General features: G+C 51.6%; 2 protein-coding genes across 7 annotated transcripts in view; one reads left to right on the top strand and one right to left on the bottom strand.

Moving 5' to 3' along the window:
* The first annotated feature begins 610 nt into the window (after nucleotides 1-610).
* On the top strand, nucleotides 611-7,418 carry PIK3IP1 (phosphoinositide-3-kinase interacting protein 1). Its single transcript, XM_065033249.1, has 6 exons — nucleotides 611-849; nucleotides 1,010-1,126; nucleotides 1,248-1,364; nucleotides 3,385-3,579; nucleotides 3,699-3,777; nucleotides 5,805-7,418. The coding sequence occupies exons 1-6, from the start codon at nucleotides 762-764 to the stop codon at nucleotides 6,010-6,012; spliced, it is 804 nt and encodes a 267-aa protein (XP_064889321.1). The 5' UTR covers nucleotides 611-761; the 3' UTR covers nucleotides 6,013-7,418.
* Nucleotides 7,419-8,184: 766 nt separating this feature from the next.
* Nucleotides 8,185-14,365, bottom strand: part of LIMK2 (LIM domain kinase 2) — a 33,514-nt gene continuing 27,333 nt past the window's right edge. For all 6 annotated transcript variants that reach the window (XM_065033221.1, XM_065033219.1, XM_065033218.1 and 3 more), the window contains 4 exons: nucleotides 14,026-14,200; nucleotides 12,570-12,625; nucleotides 10,583-10,740; nucleotides 8,185-10,153 (listed from right to left, as the gene is read on the bottom strand). In XM_065033221.1, the coding sequence (XP_064889293.1) occupies nucleotides 9,997-10,153; nucleotides 10,583-10,740; nucleotides 12,570-12,625; nucleotides 14,026-14,200 (546 nt within the window). In that variant the 3' untranslated portion in view covers nucleotides 8,185-9,996. The remainder of the gene's footprint in view (nucleotides 10,154-10,582; nucleotides 10,741-12,569; nucleotides 12,626-14,025; nucleotides 14,201-14,365) is intronic.

The following is a 14,365-nucleotide window of genomic DNA, read 5'->3' on the forward strand; positions in this document are numbered from 1 at the left end:
CTGCAATAGAATGAAGCATTTTTGGGCTGTTTACTTTGTTTTTCTATAAGTAGGCACAGCTCTTAGAGTAAGTGGAGTCAAAGGAAAGCAATCAATTAGCAGAGGAGAGAAGGCAAACTTTTAATGTGGAGGAGCACAGCTTTTGTGGTGGTGAGTGCCCCCTGTGCATGGTCTCTCTCTGTAAGTCTACGGGAACCCAAAGGGAGAATCAGAGCAGGAGAATTGAGTCCTTTGTGGTCGTTCTCTAGAGGAGATTGGAATTTCGGGTCTCTGAAGATGAACTTTTTCCCTGCCACAGCCAGCGTTTCCAGCCTAGTTCCGTATCGAGAGTCTCCTCTTCTGGCCCAAGAACTGCCCGCGGCTGTAGGGGACAGGACAGGGGTGCGGAGCCGCGTTTCGGGAACGCGTCCCCGCGTTCCTCCCGAGCCAAACAGCCCCCGCGGTACCGAACACCCAGCGCTGCGCCGGTCCCGGGGCTCTGGGGCGGGGATCCCCTGCGGACACGGCAGAGCAGCAGCCGCTGCCCCGATCTCTGCCCCGCGGAGGCCGCCCCTTCCCCTCCCGGTGCTCCCCGCGGGGCCGGGAGCCGCCCGGGGGCGGGCAGCGGCAGCGTTAGGACCCGGCTGCGGGGCGGGGGGGGGAGCGCAGCCCGGCGGTTGTTTACCGGGGAGGGAAGAGCCGGGGCAGGTCTCGCCGCGGCGCCGAGCGGAGCCGAGCTGCGCGGCCGGGCTGGCGGTGGCTCCTCGCAGCCCGGGCCGAGGATGCTGCGCGGGGGCCCGCGGCGGGCGGCGGCGCTGGGCGCCGTGCTGCTGGGCTCGCTGCTGCTGGCGGCTGCCCGCGGCGCCGAGGGTGAGTGCCGCCCCGGGGGACCCGGCTTTGTGCTGGGGGACAAAGGGTGGCCCGAAGCGGGGAGACCCCCTGGGGAGGGTGAGGGGAGCCGGCCCCACGCCCGCGGGGGCGGCGGGGGCTGCCCGGCCCGCCCTTATGGCCTGGCCTCGTCTCTCCGCAGAGTGCCTCCGCGGCAACGGCGCGTCCTACCGCGGGAACCGGCGAGTGGCCTCCGGCGGCGCCCCGTGCCTCAACTGGCTGGCGGTGCGGAGCGGCCCCGGCGCCGCGCTCCCGGCAGGTGGGTCCGGGGGCCGAGGGGGCAGCGGGGGTCTGGGGGGGGTCGGCGCGGGTGATATCGGGTGAGCGGGGCGCTGGGGCCGCGGCGCTCCCCGCACTGACCGCCCGGTACCCTCCGACAGTCGCCGAGGACCACAACAGTTGCAGAAACCCGGACGGCGCCGCCGCTCCCTGGTGCTACATCCGAGGCGCCGCTGGGGATCCCGAGCGGAGACCCTGCGACATCGCCCCGTGCTCAGGTAGGAGCTGCCCCAGCCGCTCCCCTTCTCCTCCTGCCCTCCCCGGGTCATCGCTCTCCCGGCCGGCCTCCTGCCGCTGGGGGCCGGGTTTGTCACCAGGGTGGGGTCCCCGTGCGCACAAACAACCCCGGCCCTGGCAGCACCCGCAGCCCTCCCCCAGGAACAGAGTGTACCCGGGGCTTCCCTCCACCCCTGTGGGTGCACATCTGCCTCCCAGCTGTGCCGTGCTCCGCCCCTTGAGCTTTTCCATGAGTGCCAGAAAAGGTCTGTGCAAAGCCTTGCCCTCCCCCCGCGTCACTGGTCACTATAGGGCTCTTTGGCTGTGTTGCGCAAGGCTGAGATCTGGGCATCTACGAACCGCAGAGGTGTTGGTAGACCATTCCTGTGGGGCATGTTATTGCTGTCTAAACGAGTGTCCTGCTGCTAAAGGAGTGCTAGAGTGAATTTGGGTACAGGTGGGGGGAAAGAACTTGGAGAAAATGAGAACTGAAGGGAGGACTGTAAGAAATGGAAAACCCCAAACACTGGATTGCTCCTGGGTAGTCAGGGTGGGAAGCAGTTTGTGAAGACAACTGTAGCCGAAGCCCATTTTAGGGAGAGGAGATGTCAGTGTCGACTGAGGCCAAAGTAGCCACTTGGGTTTTTTTGAGCTGTTTACTTATTTCTGAGCCCCTCAAGATTTACGCACTCCGCTGTCCCTCGGGATTGCTGGCCATGCATGTAAACACTTTCCCACACACATACACCCGCCTCTTCACTTTGCTTGTTTTTTTGCCTGCTTTTCCCTAAAAATGAAGCAAAACAAAGGTTTTGCTGTCAAGACCCTTTAATTGAAACAGTCCTGCAGCTTTTGGATCAGGAGAGTTACCTGACCGATCAGCCAATGCACCATTTGCATGTTTAAGGGGTTTGGCTATTTTTGTGTCTCAGAGTGGGCACCTTTTTACTGTAGTCATGTCCTGCAGCTCCCCTTAGTTCAGCTTCTCTGGCTGGCCCTATGTAAAGTCACAGTGCAGTGCACAGACCTTCATTTCCTATCTTTACCTCCTCTTCTGTGCTTCCATTTCACATTCCACTGGGGACTCAAAATGGCTGCAGATAGAAAAGCCATGTGGAGTTATTGCCAGCTGTGGGGTGAGATTCAGCTGGAGAGTTTTCAGGTGTGGATGCATACTGTCCATAGCACTGCCAAAAGTAGGAGTTTTTTTGTTCTGGGCAGGTAGTAGGTACCTGCTTTCCACTATTGTAACTTTTACTGCACTACAGCTTCCATTTGAACTGTGTCATGAAAGAAGGAGCTACCTTGAAAATCTTTCATGCTGTTGATAGAAACCCCACAGGGCTGGGAAGGAGTCTGTGCTATGAGCGTCCATCCTTATGCACCTTTGTTTGGGCTCTGGCTGAGGAGGAACTTGCTGTACTTCCATAGTCAGTGGCTGTGCTGCCCGGAGTGCTGCTCGGCTTAGCCTGTCCATCCTGCTAAAGGAGTTGGCCACATGGCTGCAAAAAGGAGCTGGGTAAGAAGAATGTCCCCAGGTTGTTTTCACACCAGCTGGAGTCTCCTGCCATCAAACCTTCCTGTGTCAGGAAGATTGAGGCACAAGAGAGATAAATAGGCTCCTGGGAGATTTGGGATGGAGATCCTCATAATCTTATTCCTGCCTGTTCAGCGTGATTGAAGCTGCAGCCTGTATTTCGATCTATACACTAAATGAAGTCAGTGTGCATCCCCTGGATTCATGCCTTGAGCCTGCGTTTCGCTTTACTGTCTGACTCCTGTCCTGTCTGTGCTGGTGCCTTGCACTCTTAGTTAGGCTCAGGTCAGAGGAAAGTGTGGGGCAGAGCACATTTCTTGTGTGCCTGCAGAATTTCTGGCAACAACCTAAGAGGGAACAAGCGCTCGTCAGTGTATTTTGAAGGCGGTGCGGTGATACCAATCTAGATCTGTCCCACTCACAAGGCACGTGTTGTTTTGCAGTACTCATCCATGCTTTGTATTTTATATATCTTTTTTCAACAGATGCCACAGATGCCACCACTGCCACAGCCCCAGTCCCTACAGCAGCAGCTAATACTTCTCAGGAGGTCGACCAGGTGTTTGAACCGGCTGACAGCTTGCCCTCCCGGAGCGAGGCAGCCGCTGTGCAGCCTGTCATTGGCATCAGTCAGAGAGTACAGATGAACTCCAAAGAAAAGAAGGACTTGGGGACACTAGGTATAAACCCAGGATTGTGTGATGGATCCTGTAATTCTGGCAGGATGGATTTGTCTTGAGGCTCCGAAATAGCTGGTCTACTGCCTCTAATTTTGTCTCTTTACTTTCTCTCTTCGCAGGGTATGTGCTGGGGCTGATCATGATGGTGATAATCATTACCATCGGAGCTGGCATTGTCCTGGGATACATCTATAAGAGGTTAGTGGCTCTTCTCCTTTGTCTAAAAGCTGGTGTAGGCATAAATCAACATATATAGAGCAGGAATGTCTGAGCACCTGCAGAACCGACAGATCCTAATGAAAAGGCAGATAGAAGCATGTGATTTGATATGGTATGTTGTGCAAGAGTTTCACTTGTCACACTGAGGAAAGAGCTATTTAAGAGTCAATCCCGTTCTTCTCCATTTCACCCATCAGTGTGGTATTCTGTCCCATTTAAAGTCTCAAACTGCCTCTTTATTTTTTGGTTTTGTGCATGTGGGCACGCATGCTTTGATGTGGCTTTCCCAGATGCATGAATTTCACATAAGAGCTGGAGAGAGCAGATCCCACGTGCCCTCACAGGAAGTTTCTTTTGTGATGAGAAAGAAAACAATCCTTCTAGCAGGTCACCTGTTCCCGGTTTCTCTAGTCTAGCTAGCTTTAGCAGAAAAACAATTGGCAAAGTCTTTGCCACTTGTGCCTTGTATCCTATGAAGCTGAATATCAAGTAGCACTTTTTTTTTGTCGAAGTTCATTTTACCAAAGCTCCTGCATACTTGAAGGTCAGTTTTGATTCACACTGAAGTTAGGATTTGTTCAGCCACTAGACTGTGTTGGACAGAAATGCTTCGGTAGCTCAGCAGCGTTTGAGGTTGGTGGTAATAGCAAGCAGCTTGGTTGACAAATAGCAGAGAATGTCGCTGCAGCAAGTGAAGGCCCAGGCTCCCTCCTCTGGGAGGGTTTGTTCTGTGTTTTGGCTGTTTGACAGCAGTCTGACACAACCAAGCAGAAGGAGCCCTTTCCCAAGCTGGGACATGTCCTTATGTAATTGTTTATAATGAATGCTGACGGAAAAAAAAAACAGAGGGAGGAATTGTTACATAAGGGGCAAAACACAGAGCGCCGCTTGTCGAGGAATGCGATTTGAGGTGTCACTTCAGAGAACGCCGTCTTTGCGCTGGCAGGAGCGGCAGCCGCTGCTGCAGCTCGGAGGCAGCTTTGAAGAGCAGCCAACGCGCTTCTGTGCTGACAGGAAAGCCCAGCAGCTCTGCCCGGCGCGATCACGAGCCCGGGAGCAGCGAGTGGTGCCTGTCCCACCTCACCCCCCCTTCGGCAGGAAGACGCAATAGACCAGTGTTGAGCGTTGTCCAAACGCAGCTTTGCTGCTTCGATCCCGGAGAGCTCACAGCAGGGCTGCAGTGCAGCTTTGCTGCCTCTCTCTTCTTGCCTTGCTCTTGAAATGGCATGTGCGAGCTGGCAGGTCTGGGTAGGTGTGGTGAGAAACCTTTAATGGGTTTAGTAGCTTTTGGTACATGTTGCTTTTCTGGAGACAACACGCTATTAATGCCATCCATTTTTAACACAAGGCAGTTCCTCTTCAGTACAAATTACAGCGGTGTTGCCTCCCTTAGCAACACCTGAAGAGCGAGGTAGTTCGAGGAGCTGGTTGTGGTATAAACCTGCTAGCTGCAGTGGCAGAAGGCAGGGCCAGCTCTGAAGCAGGCTTTAATGCTTTAATGCTTTCATGAACAGCTTAATTTGCAACGCAGTTTGCTTTGCTGCAACAAGAGGCAGAATCTGTCACCACCTCCGGTATTTGTCTCTGTCAGATGAGGCACATGAGGAAGCTCTTTCCCGCACCAGCGGGCCCTGCGCCGTCTCCCTGCTCCCCTGGGCCTGCACCAGGCAGTGCTGTGGGACTACAAGCGAACATTGGTCAGCTCTGCGGCTTGGAGAAGCCTGGCTTTACAGTCATCGTTTAGCTGTAGCAATGTCAGTGAATAAGACAGTTTGCGAGGGAGGGACAGGCATCACTTGGCTGTTTGTTTTTCAGAGATGCTCACATAGGGTCCTCTGCTTTACAGCAGGGGGTGTTTCTGGCCCTTTGTGTGTAGCTGAAAAGTCTGTTTCTTAAAGACTCTCATTTTCTACTATATCACCTGTTCTGAGACTCTGCCTCCAAGCAGTGGTGTTCATCCTAAGCATATACATATCTATATATATTTTTTTTTTCTTTTAATCTAGGGGGAAAGACCTGAAGGAAAAGCATGAACAGAAGGTTTATGAGCGTGAAATGCAGCGCATCACACTGCCACTCTCGGCGTTCAGCAATCCTGCCTGCGAGCTTGTAGATGAGAACACCATCGTGGTGCACACCAACCAGACGCCCGTGGAGGACGCCCGCGATGGCAGTGGCCCGCTCATGGGGCAGGCGGGCACTCCTGGTGCCTGAGCAGCTCGGGCAGGAGCGATACAGCCTGAGCAGAGCCTCCAGCTTCCCACTGTGAGTGCAGGGGTTGTGTGTGTTCCTTTCTATTTTGTTTTGTTTTTGATGAAAGCCAGACGAAGGTGATGCAGAAGGACGGAGCAACAGGCTGTTCATCACGATCTGTTTGAGGGCACCGTTTGGCACATGGCTGACTGGGGACTGGTGTGGTGGATCCTGCTGCTTCCTCCCACCTGTCTCGGTGGCATGCCAGTGAGCTGGGGGAGATGTTGGGCCAGGCTCACAACTGGCCACAGATCCCATAGCCTGGAACGTGGTCTTGGCTTCCTCTTTTCTGTTCCTTTCCTATTTAACGGTGTGCACTGTTACTTACGTTTCAGCCTGGATCCCAGGAGGGAGCAGTACTGCAGGGACTGAGGGGAGCTTCACGTCAGACTTAGCTAGATAATTACACTCTGATTATAGTTCCTGTGTTTTTGCTTTGGTGGCTGAGGGTTGGAGATGCTGTCCAGAATCCTGCTACTGGATTAGTTTTTTTTCCAAGGAAGTTTATTTGAGGGATGGCTTTGGCCAGGAGCAGTATGTTTAGCCCCAGGGTCAATTTGGAAAAGCTCTTCTGCAGCTCTCGACAAATCCAGGTCTTCCAGGACTGAGGCCACATCTCCATTCCCCTGTGGTGCTGCAGGCACGGCCACGGTTGTAGGCGTCCAGGAGGTCAGTGCCTCCTGCTCGCTTATACCCATGAGGAGACCAAAGGCCAGCGGTTGTGGAGTGAAGGAAACAAACTGCCCTTCAGCTGCCTATAGCGGGTTGAGCACTGATCACATCCTCTTCTGAATTCCCTTGGCTTTGCACAGAGCCAGCTCTGGACAGAGTGGCCAGGCCAGCTGTGCAGGTCACCCTGGCCATGATGCAGCAGCTCTTGCTCTAAGGGCAGGACAAGGCAGCTGCTCTTACAAGATCCCAAAGTTAGGGCCCGGCTCCTGGCCCAGCCTCCTTCACGCACACTCAGCTTGCGCAGCGAGACTACTTGCTTACAGAGCCCGGCCCTATTACAGAGGTTTTGTAACAACTTCTATTAGCGTTTCGGGGGTTTGGAAGGGATGGTTGCTGCAGTGTCTCCCAAACGGCACCAGGGCAAGGCTACTTCAGGGAAACATCCATCCCCACCTCAGGGGATTCAAGCCATTCAAGTAAGTTTTCTAGCCATCTGCTTTATAGCTGTGGGCCTAACAGGGAGCAGCACTTGGCAGCAGGGTTTTTAGTATTAATGTTTGATTCAGAAAAGGGAAATGTTTTATTTTTAAATACCTTTGAATACCATTTCTTTGTAAAATGTTTTAAATACCTCATTATGAGAAGGTGCAGATTGTGCTACCTTGCATTAAAGCTTAAAAGAAAAATGCTGTGTAGACCTGTGTGGACTGTGCCTTTCTGTACATTCCTCCTGCCAGAGCAGCGTCCTGTTGCTTGTTGCAGACTGTGAACTGAGGAGAAGGGAAGATGCCGCTTCAGTTTGCCAGGCCCAAAGGTAAATCCCTACCAGCCGTGCCTCTGCTCCCCACAAGGGGCACGGAGCTTCTTTCCAGGCTGCCCGCGGGCAGTTTGGGACTGGGACGCTGTCCCTGAGGGGCAGCTGGGCCGGTCCATGGGAGGATGCTCGCCGGTGCAGCCCCCGCCTGTCCCGACACACGTCGGTTCTGCTTTGGTGCTCCCTCGGGGCCTTGCTTTGGGAAGCGGGATGGACACAGAGCACAGCAGGTTGCAGGAGGCACTGACATAGCATTTTTGTTCAGTTGTTGCCTTAACAAATGCCACTTGAACTACATATTTCAGAATAAGCGGTTTCCAAGAACAGGCTGTATTTTTATCCCTGGGTCAGAGAAGGAAAATTGAGAGAAGTTCCATGTTCTTCTGACTCCTGTCTCCTCTTAAAAAAATCCAGTGATCACCAGAACGTGACAACTTCCTCCCTTTCCATCACGCCAGGTAAATAGTACTATAGAGCACTTGCTCTGTGTCTCTGTAGTTCTATAAATGTGGCAGAGTCCTTTGGCTCAAGAAAGGGAGTTTCAGATGATACCTCATCTGTGCAGTTTTGATGTTGCCATTTTGTGACAATAGAAACCTGAGAAAGTTACCGCTTCCTGCTTTATGTAACACTGCGACAACAACGTCTTGTTTTCATAGCATACATTTACTGCTCTTTAATTTAGTTAGAACATGGAGCTGTGCAAATCACAGTTCATCAACCCCAGTTACACATCACCCAGGACTCTCCCCTTCAGGGGTCCCCTCACAAACCAGCCTGGGAGGGGGAAAGAAAGGGCAAATCTATTAACAGTCCTGAATCCACTGGACCCAGTTCAGAGAGGCTCCTCCACTGACTCCCCAGTGTTTCTAAAACACCACTACACAGACTAAAACCACCCCCTACACACACCTTTGTCAGGCGATGGCTGGTCCCGTGTTATTTTACATAATACTTTAAACTCATGGGTAGGGGGAGGAAATCAAAGTAACAGCAAAGACTGACACCCATTCCCCACTGTTCAATATGGAAGGGAGGCGGAGGAGAATGGAGCACACTAAAAATCCAGTTAAACCAAGATGTTTGTGACACTTCAGAGCAGGACTTGAGCCAGCTTTTTGTTCAGTTCTGCCAGCCACACAAGCTACTACAGCTGTAGCCTTCTTCCTTCTCCCACCCAGGGAGGAAGAAGTGCTGGAAGAAAATACACCCTCACCTGCCCCGCAGTGACTCCAAGCCCTTTTTCTCCCCAAAAGCAGGGAATGACCCTGAGGAAAGTTTCTGCTTGGAGAATCAGGTGCTACAGCAGCAGCTGCAAGAAGGACCTTCAAAGGGAGCAACTTGCAAAGCCTGCAGGAAGGGATGAGGTAATGGCAACTGAATTACTAGTTCTGCAGCTGCCACCCTTGGGAGGATGGGACATTCTCCAGCACTTTTCAGTTCATGACAAGTCCATCCTTTAAATAACCTTGGGCATGTCCCACTTTGCCGTTGTCCATGTATGAAGTCTGAGCCACTTCAAACCTTCAGCTTTCTGAAGAGCACGATCTTCCACCCTTTTTGTCACCTCACGTCCACAGGCTGAGAGCTCAAGCAGCTGCAGTTCTCCAGGGATGTCCACAGCCAGCATCTAGTGCAGTTCTACCCACTCAGGTTCAAATACTCTCACCTAGATTAAGGTTCTTGGGCAGGCAAACTCGCCGTGTGGGCTCAAGGTCTGAAGATGCTCAAGTGGCTCATTTACTGCCTGTGTTGTTCACCATCAGAGCTGTCTTAGTGTTTCTAGGCAGGCTGCTGGAGGTATTCAGAAGCGGAGGAAAAAACCCACAAAACCAAACCAAAACAAAAATTCATACATGCTTCCCCACAGACAAGGTGTTTCAAGAGAGCTGCCCAGTTCCTGGGGCTTTTCCTTCCCTCCCCTGATGCACATTGGAGGCCAAAAATCTCAGTGGGTTGTTTTGGAAAACAAATGCACAAACATACACACACACACGCTGTCCTGGTGGGGCCTTTTGCGGATGTCCCGTTCCCCCAGCTTTCTGAGCAGGGTAGTCAGTGGGAGAAGCAGTTCCAGAAGTGCTGGTCCTTGCCCAGAGTCTCCTACAGCAATTCCCTCCCTGGCAGATGAGCCAGGGTGGCTTCACAGCTTGCAGCCAAGTTCTAAGGCACCACAGTAAAGAAGCCTGAAAAGGCCAGAGAAACATTTCTCAAGCCAGAAAAATAGTGTTGAGCAGCTTTCCCAGGTGCAGTTGGCAGGAAACATTTTGCTTCCAAAACATGCCAGAAATCCACAGTGAATCAGGATGTCCAAGAGTGCTGGGTGGGGAGAGAGAGGCAATGCAGCAAACGCACAGCGTGGTGCCCTGTTAATGCCCTGGAAGTGGCTGAAGTGCGCCTCCCTCCCGATCACCCATCTCAGCTCCCATGGAAGAGGTGCAGGCAGTGGGATGAGCTGACTAGGTTGTGTTCTCAGGTAGCTTGTCACGGTTCAGTCCGTACTGCACACTCACGTTGTGGTCCAGCTCCTCCAGCTCAGATGGAAGGGGGATGGCAAGTTCCCCCAGGTAGAGAGAGAGAGCTTCAAAGGAATCTTCCAGCTTGGAAAAAGGGGGCCTAGAAGAGCAATGAGGAAATGTGAGCTTCAAAGATTGTGAAGATCCCGTCTGCCTGAGCTGTTTTTACAGCCAGACCAGAGAGGTTTGGCTCTTTGGAACTCACTTTGCATCACCACTGTTCTGAAGCTACAGGTTTCACAACTGAAACCAAACAAACTATTCACATTTTGGAGCTGCTGGCAAGGTGCTTTTTGTACATGAGAAACCCTGAACAATCACCCCTTCACCCTCTCTGTTTCAGAGATCTCTACCATATAGAGTGGTGTCTCTCCCAAGCTGACGAGTCTTTAGTCTCTCCTCACATGGAAACTTTTGAGCATTCCCACAAGCTCTCTTCCACCCTCTGTGCAGAGCAATCCTTCCACTAAGGGCATACAGACACATCCTCCAGGCTTACAAAGAGAAGTCCTCCAGACCCCAAACCTACCTGCTTTCTGGTTCCAGTCTGCAGCAAATAGCAGCCAGAGGGAAAAAGGCTGGAGGACAGTCAGCAGGAACAAACTTCTCCCAGAACAGCTTGACATTAAGGCCAAAATCCAGTGTGCGTGGGAGACAGTCCGGGTCAGCATAAACTTGACCTATGATCTAGAGAAAAATGAGAGGAGCACTTAAGTACAGCAACAGTTCCAGAATGTTAACAGTGAACTTCAGCACTGGGCAGATGCTCCTTCAAAATGAAAGGGAAAGAGCAGAAACCCTGTTCCTCCTTTCCAACGGGGCTAATTGCACAAGGGAATGGGCAAGGCACTGCATAAAGACAAAATTCACATGAAACTTTTTCAAGACCTGGCACTGTGGCCGCTGTTGTGAAGGAACAACAGACACCTTCTCGTTCTCCCCAGGGTTTCTCTGCTAGAAGATGCAGGACGGTGTGCACTTCGCAGAAAGCTCAACAGTATCTCGCTGCTGCATCAGCTACTGTGCTGTGTGCTGCCGGGGATGCTGCTGCCCCTCCTGATCGCAGGTAATCAATGCAGCCCGCATCACCTCTTCCCTCCCACACAACCTTACCACACCACCAGCAAACATCTGTCCTAAACAATGCTGTGAAGGCAACAGCACCACAAATTCCCAGTTGCTCTGCTACTGGCAGATTCAACCCCACCCACAGCCAGAGGGTGGAGGGAAGAACAACCTAACCGAAGCCCGGGAGGCTGCAGGCGAGAGGAAAGGGCTGGGTGGAACAGGGGGCAGCCCTGCCCGGCACTCACCACCCAGCCCCTCCAGCACCAGGGGACTCAAAGTGTAATGAGAGGGACGAAACCCGCAGTAGAGAGCTGTGGGGTGAGCTGGACTCAGACAAGGTCAATGTCGATACACAATCTCACATGGGGAAGAGTATTAGGTTTAAAGCCTCATCGGGTATCACAAAAAGGGTGTTATTTATAACCACCCGGGCTTTTCTGTGCCAATAACTCAGCAGGACAACCACATCCTGTAGCTAGACAGTGGAACGCCCATTATGTACTTTGGCAGGGTTATTTTGTTATCTGTTTGAGTGTGTAACTTCTTTTTTTAGCATCTTTATTTTGGCGACAAGGAAAAAGTTCATATCCTACTACCTCTTTATTTGTCTTTTTTCTAGATTAAACAATTGTTTCAATCCCGCATACAGATTTTTCAAGTTCCTACATCTATCACTCACAACCACAACATTCTCTGAGCGGAGGGTCCAGTGTAAACAGAGCTCCAGATGAGGCCACAAAGATTTATGCACAGATATTTTCTTTGTCTCCATCCAAACACTGAATATGAGACCGTACTGGTCTCCCCTGTGTTCCCATAACTGCTGTGTTATCCGTACACATTAACACCTCACCTCTCATCGGTATTTCCACTGTCTTACACACCTTTTAAACTAAAAATACCTTGCAGCTTTGGAGTGGCGCTCTTTGCTCTGCAGACAGAAAAGCCTGATGTAAGACTCTGCATTGGCTCAGAGATAAACTAAGCGAACAGACTTCAGGGTGCGAGCTTCATTAATCAACCTGCAAAGTGGTTTCAGTTTCCCCTTGTTTGAAGTGAAGTGCCATCCACAGCGGAGGCCCTGAATTTACTGAGATTAAACAGCAAGTTTAATGAGGCGGTAGAAAAAGAAAGAAGGATCACAGTTCTGGGGAACAGGCCTACTTTCAAATGGACACCAGAGCTCAATCAGAACTTAATGGACATTTTTACAACTTCTGTCCATCCAGGAGGAACCTCTGTATTTTTTTTTCAGGACAAAAAGTTACAAGACAGTTATCTTGCCTGAGGAACAGGGACTGGGTAATCTTGTACTCCCAGCCTAATTCACTGCTGTTAGGTCACAGACTGCACACTCAGACACAGAGAACTGGCTGATACAACGTGTGTAAGGAGATGACGATGGGAAAGAAGTCCATTGAAGACGCCATGTAATGTCCTGGTCTTACCTCACAGAGAACAATCCCAAACGAAAAGATGTCCACTGTCTCATCGTAGCTCTGTCCTGCAGGAGACATAAGACATTCAGCTCTGTGAGAGACAGTTCCTCATCCAGATATTCCAGGAGCTGCCAGTACAAAGCTTAACTAAACCTATTCCTGGGAGGGCTCTATAACAGGAGACTTAAGTCTGAGTAGGGGCAGTTGTCTCAAGATAACATATACCAACTGCATCTTCCTATACCCTGCCATCACATATTTTAACCCCACTTCTTTCTTCTCCTGGGGAATTAAAGGATAACACAGGGAAGCCTTGTGTATCAGAGGTCTGAGGAAATACTAAGGATAACTATGGATGGCTTCTGCCCATTTCCACTGACAGCTGTTTCGGTGCATCTCTATAATGCACCAAGTCAGCGTTCAGCTTCCCCAGCAGCCAGCGAGTGCCCAGTTCCTGCTGCAGTGACTGCAGAGGTAATAAATTACACACTAGCAGCACTTTGGATCTGGGAAAGCAGACTGGCTCCAGCACGCCATTGTCAGCTTACAGACACGCCCCTCGCAAGCCAATATCTGGTAAACAGCCTTGCTTTCGGAGATGATGTCAGTCTACATGCTTGCTGTTCTCTAGACAAATGCCAGGTCTGAGACAGGCTCTGAGAAGCAGCCTCAGACTGCAGTAGGGCCTTGAGAGAAGGCACACAGAACAGCACACGAGAAAGCAACATGGAGAAGAGTTGAGTCGGGGAAGAAGAGACAAGTCCTCCCTTCCCTGGGGGGCTACGTTGGACAATACTGACATCATAGCCAGCCAGACTGCCCAGCCTGCTCAGACAGACCTGCTCGTTGAGAGGAAACTGTATCCCTTGTATTTCACTCTCACCTCACCTCCTGCAGGGGCAGTTTTTCCCTTAAGGGACATAGTTCATCCTTAATGCAACTGAGGGCTGCATGCCAAAATCCAGATTTCCCTGCATGTGGCCAACTCCCACTGCAATCCCGAGGCTTCAGCAAACCTGGCAGCAGATGGCTTCTCCCTGGATCTACGCAACAGCACACATAAACCTCACCCTGGAGTTCAACGATTCCCTGTCTCCAGGGGCAGTTACAAAGCATAAGGCTGTAACAGAAATTGATCTCAAGATCAGTCTTATTTCAGGACTCTTTTGTCTCCCCTGTTATGTGAATGATAGCAAGTTTAGGTCTGTCATCCTGCTGAAGAATCCTGCTGTCATGCCAGAAACATTACCCCAGCTGGTACAAAGGCTTATCAGGTCAGGTACTGCCAGGGGAGTGCAGCTGGGGTACCTGTGTGTATAAATAAGCTTGCGTCTTAGCAGGTCTAAAACCACATGCTCTAATAGGTTTGATTGTTACTAGGGCCCAGCAGCTTTCAGTAATCCTGTCATCCCTACCCCTTGTCACAGGCTGTCTCCTTACCTGCACCCTGGTGTCACTATCTTACCGTTCAGCATCTCCGGGGCCATCCAGTACGGGTTGCCAACCACCGTGTAGCGCTTCTTCCTGTCACTCTTGCGTAGGGTTCGTTTCTTGGCAGACGGCTTCTCCAAAGTGGGCTTTTTTCTTTCCTCCACGATCAGCCGAGACAGACCAAAGTCGGCCACCACCACCGTCTTATCCTACACAAGGGATTTAGATTTAGTACAAGCCACCGATTCCTCTCAGCTCCCTTCAGGGGCAAAAAGGCTGCAATTTGTGATCACTATCAGCTATACTGTACAAGCAACTATCAGGGTTTCCTGCAGCCAGGTGAGCACAGCAACCTGTCTGGACAGGTGTAAGAC

This window comes from Columba livia, chromosome 17 (assembly GCF_036013475.1).
Source record: "Columba livia isolate bColLiv1 breed racing homer chromosome 17, bColLiv1.pat.W.v2, whole genome shotgun sequence".
In the NCBI taxonomy this organism is placed as follows: Eukaryota; Metazoa; Chordata; class Aves; order Columbiformes; family Columbidae; genus Columba; species Columba livia.

Coding starts and splice junctions, on each gene's coding strand:
- PIK3IP1 (XM_065033249.1), top strand. CDS start 762: ATGCTGCGCGGGGGCCCGCGGCGGGCGGCGGCGCTGGGCGCCGTGCTG. Junction 850..1,009: donor GGCTGCCCGCGGCGCCGAGG/GTGAGTGCCGCC, acceptor GTCTCTCCGCAG/AGTGCCTCCGCGGCAACGGC. Junction 1,365..3,384: donor CGACATCGCCCCGTGCTCAG/GTAGGAGCTGCC, acceptor TTTTTTCAACAG/ATGCCACAGATGCCACCACT.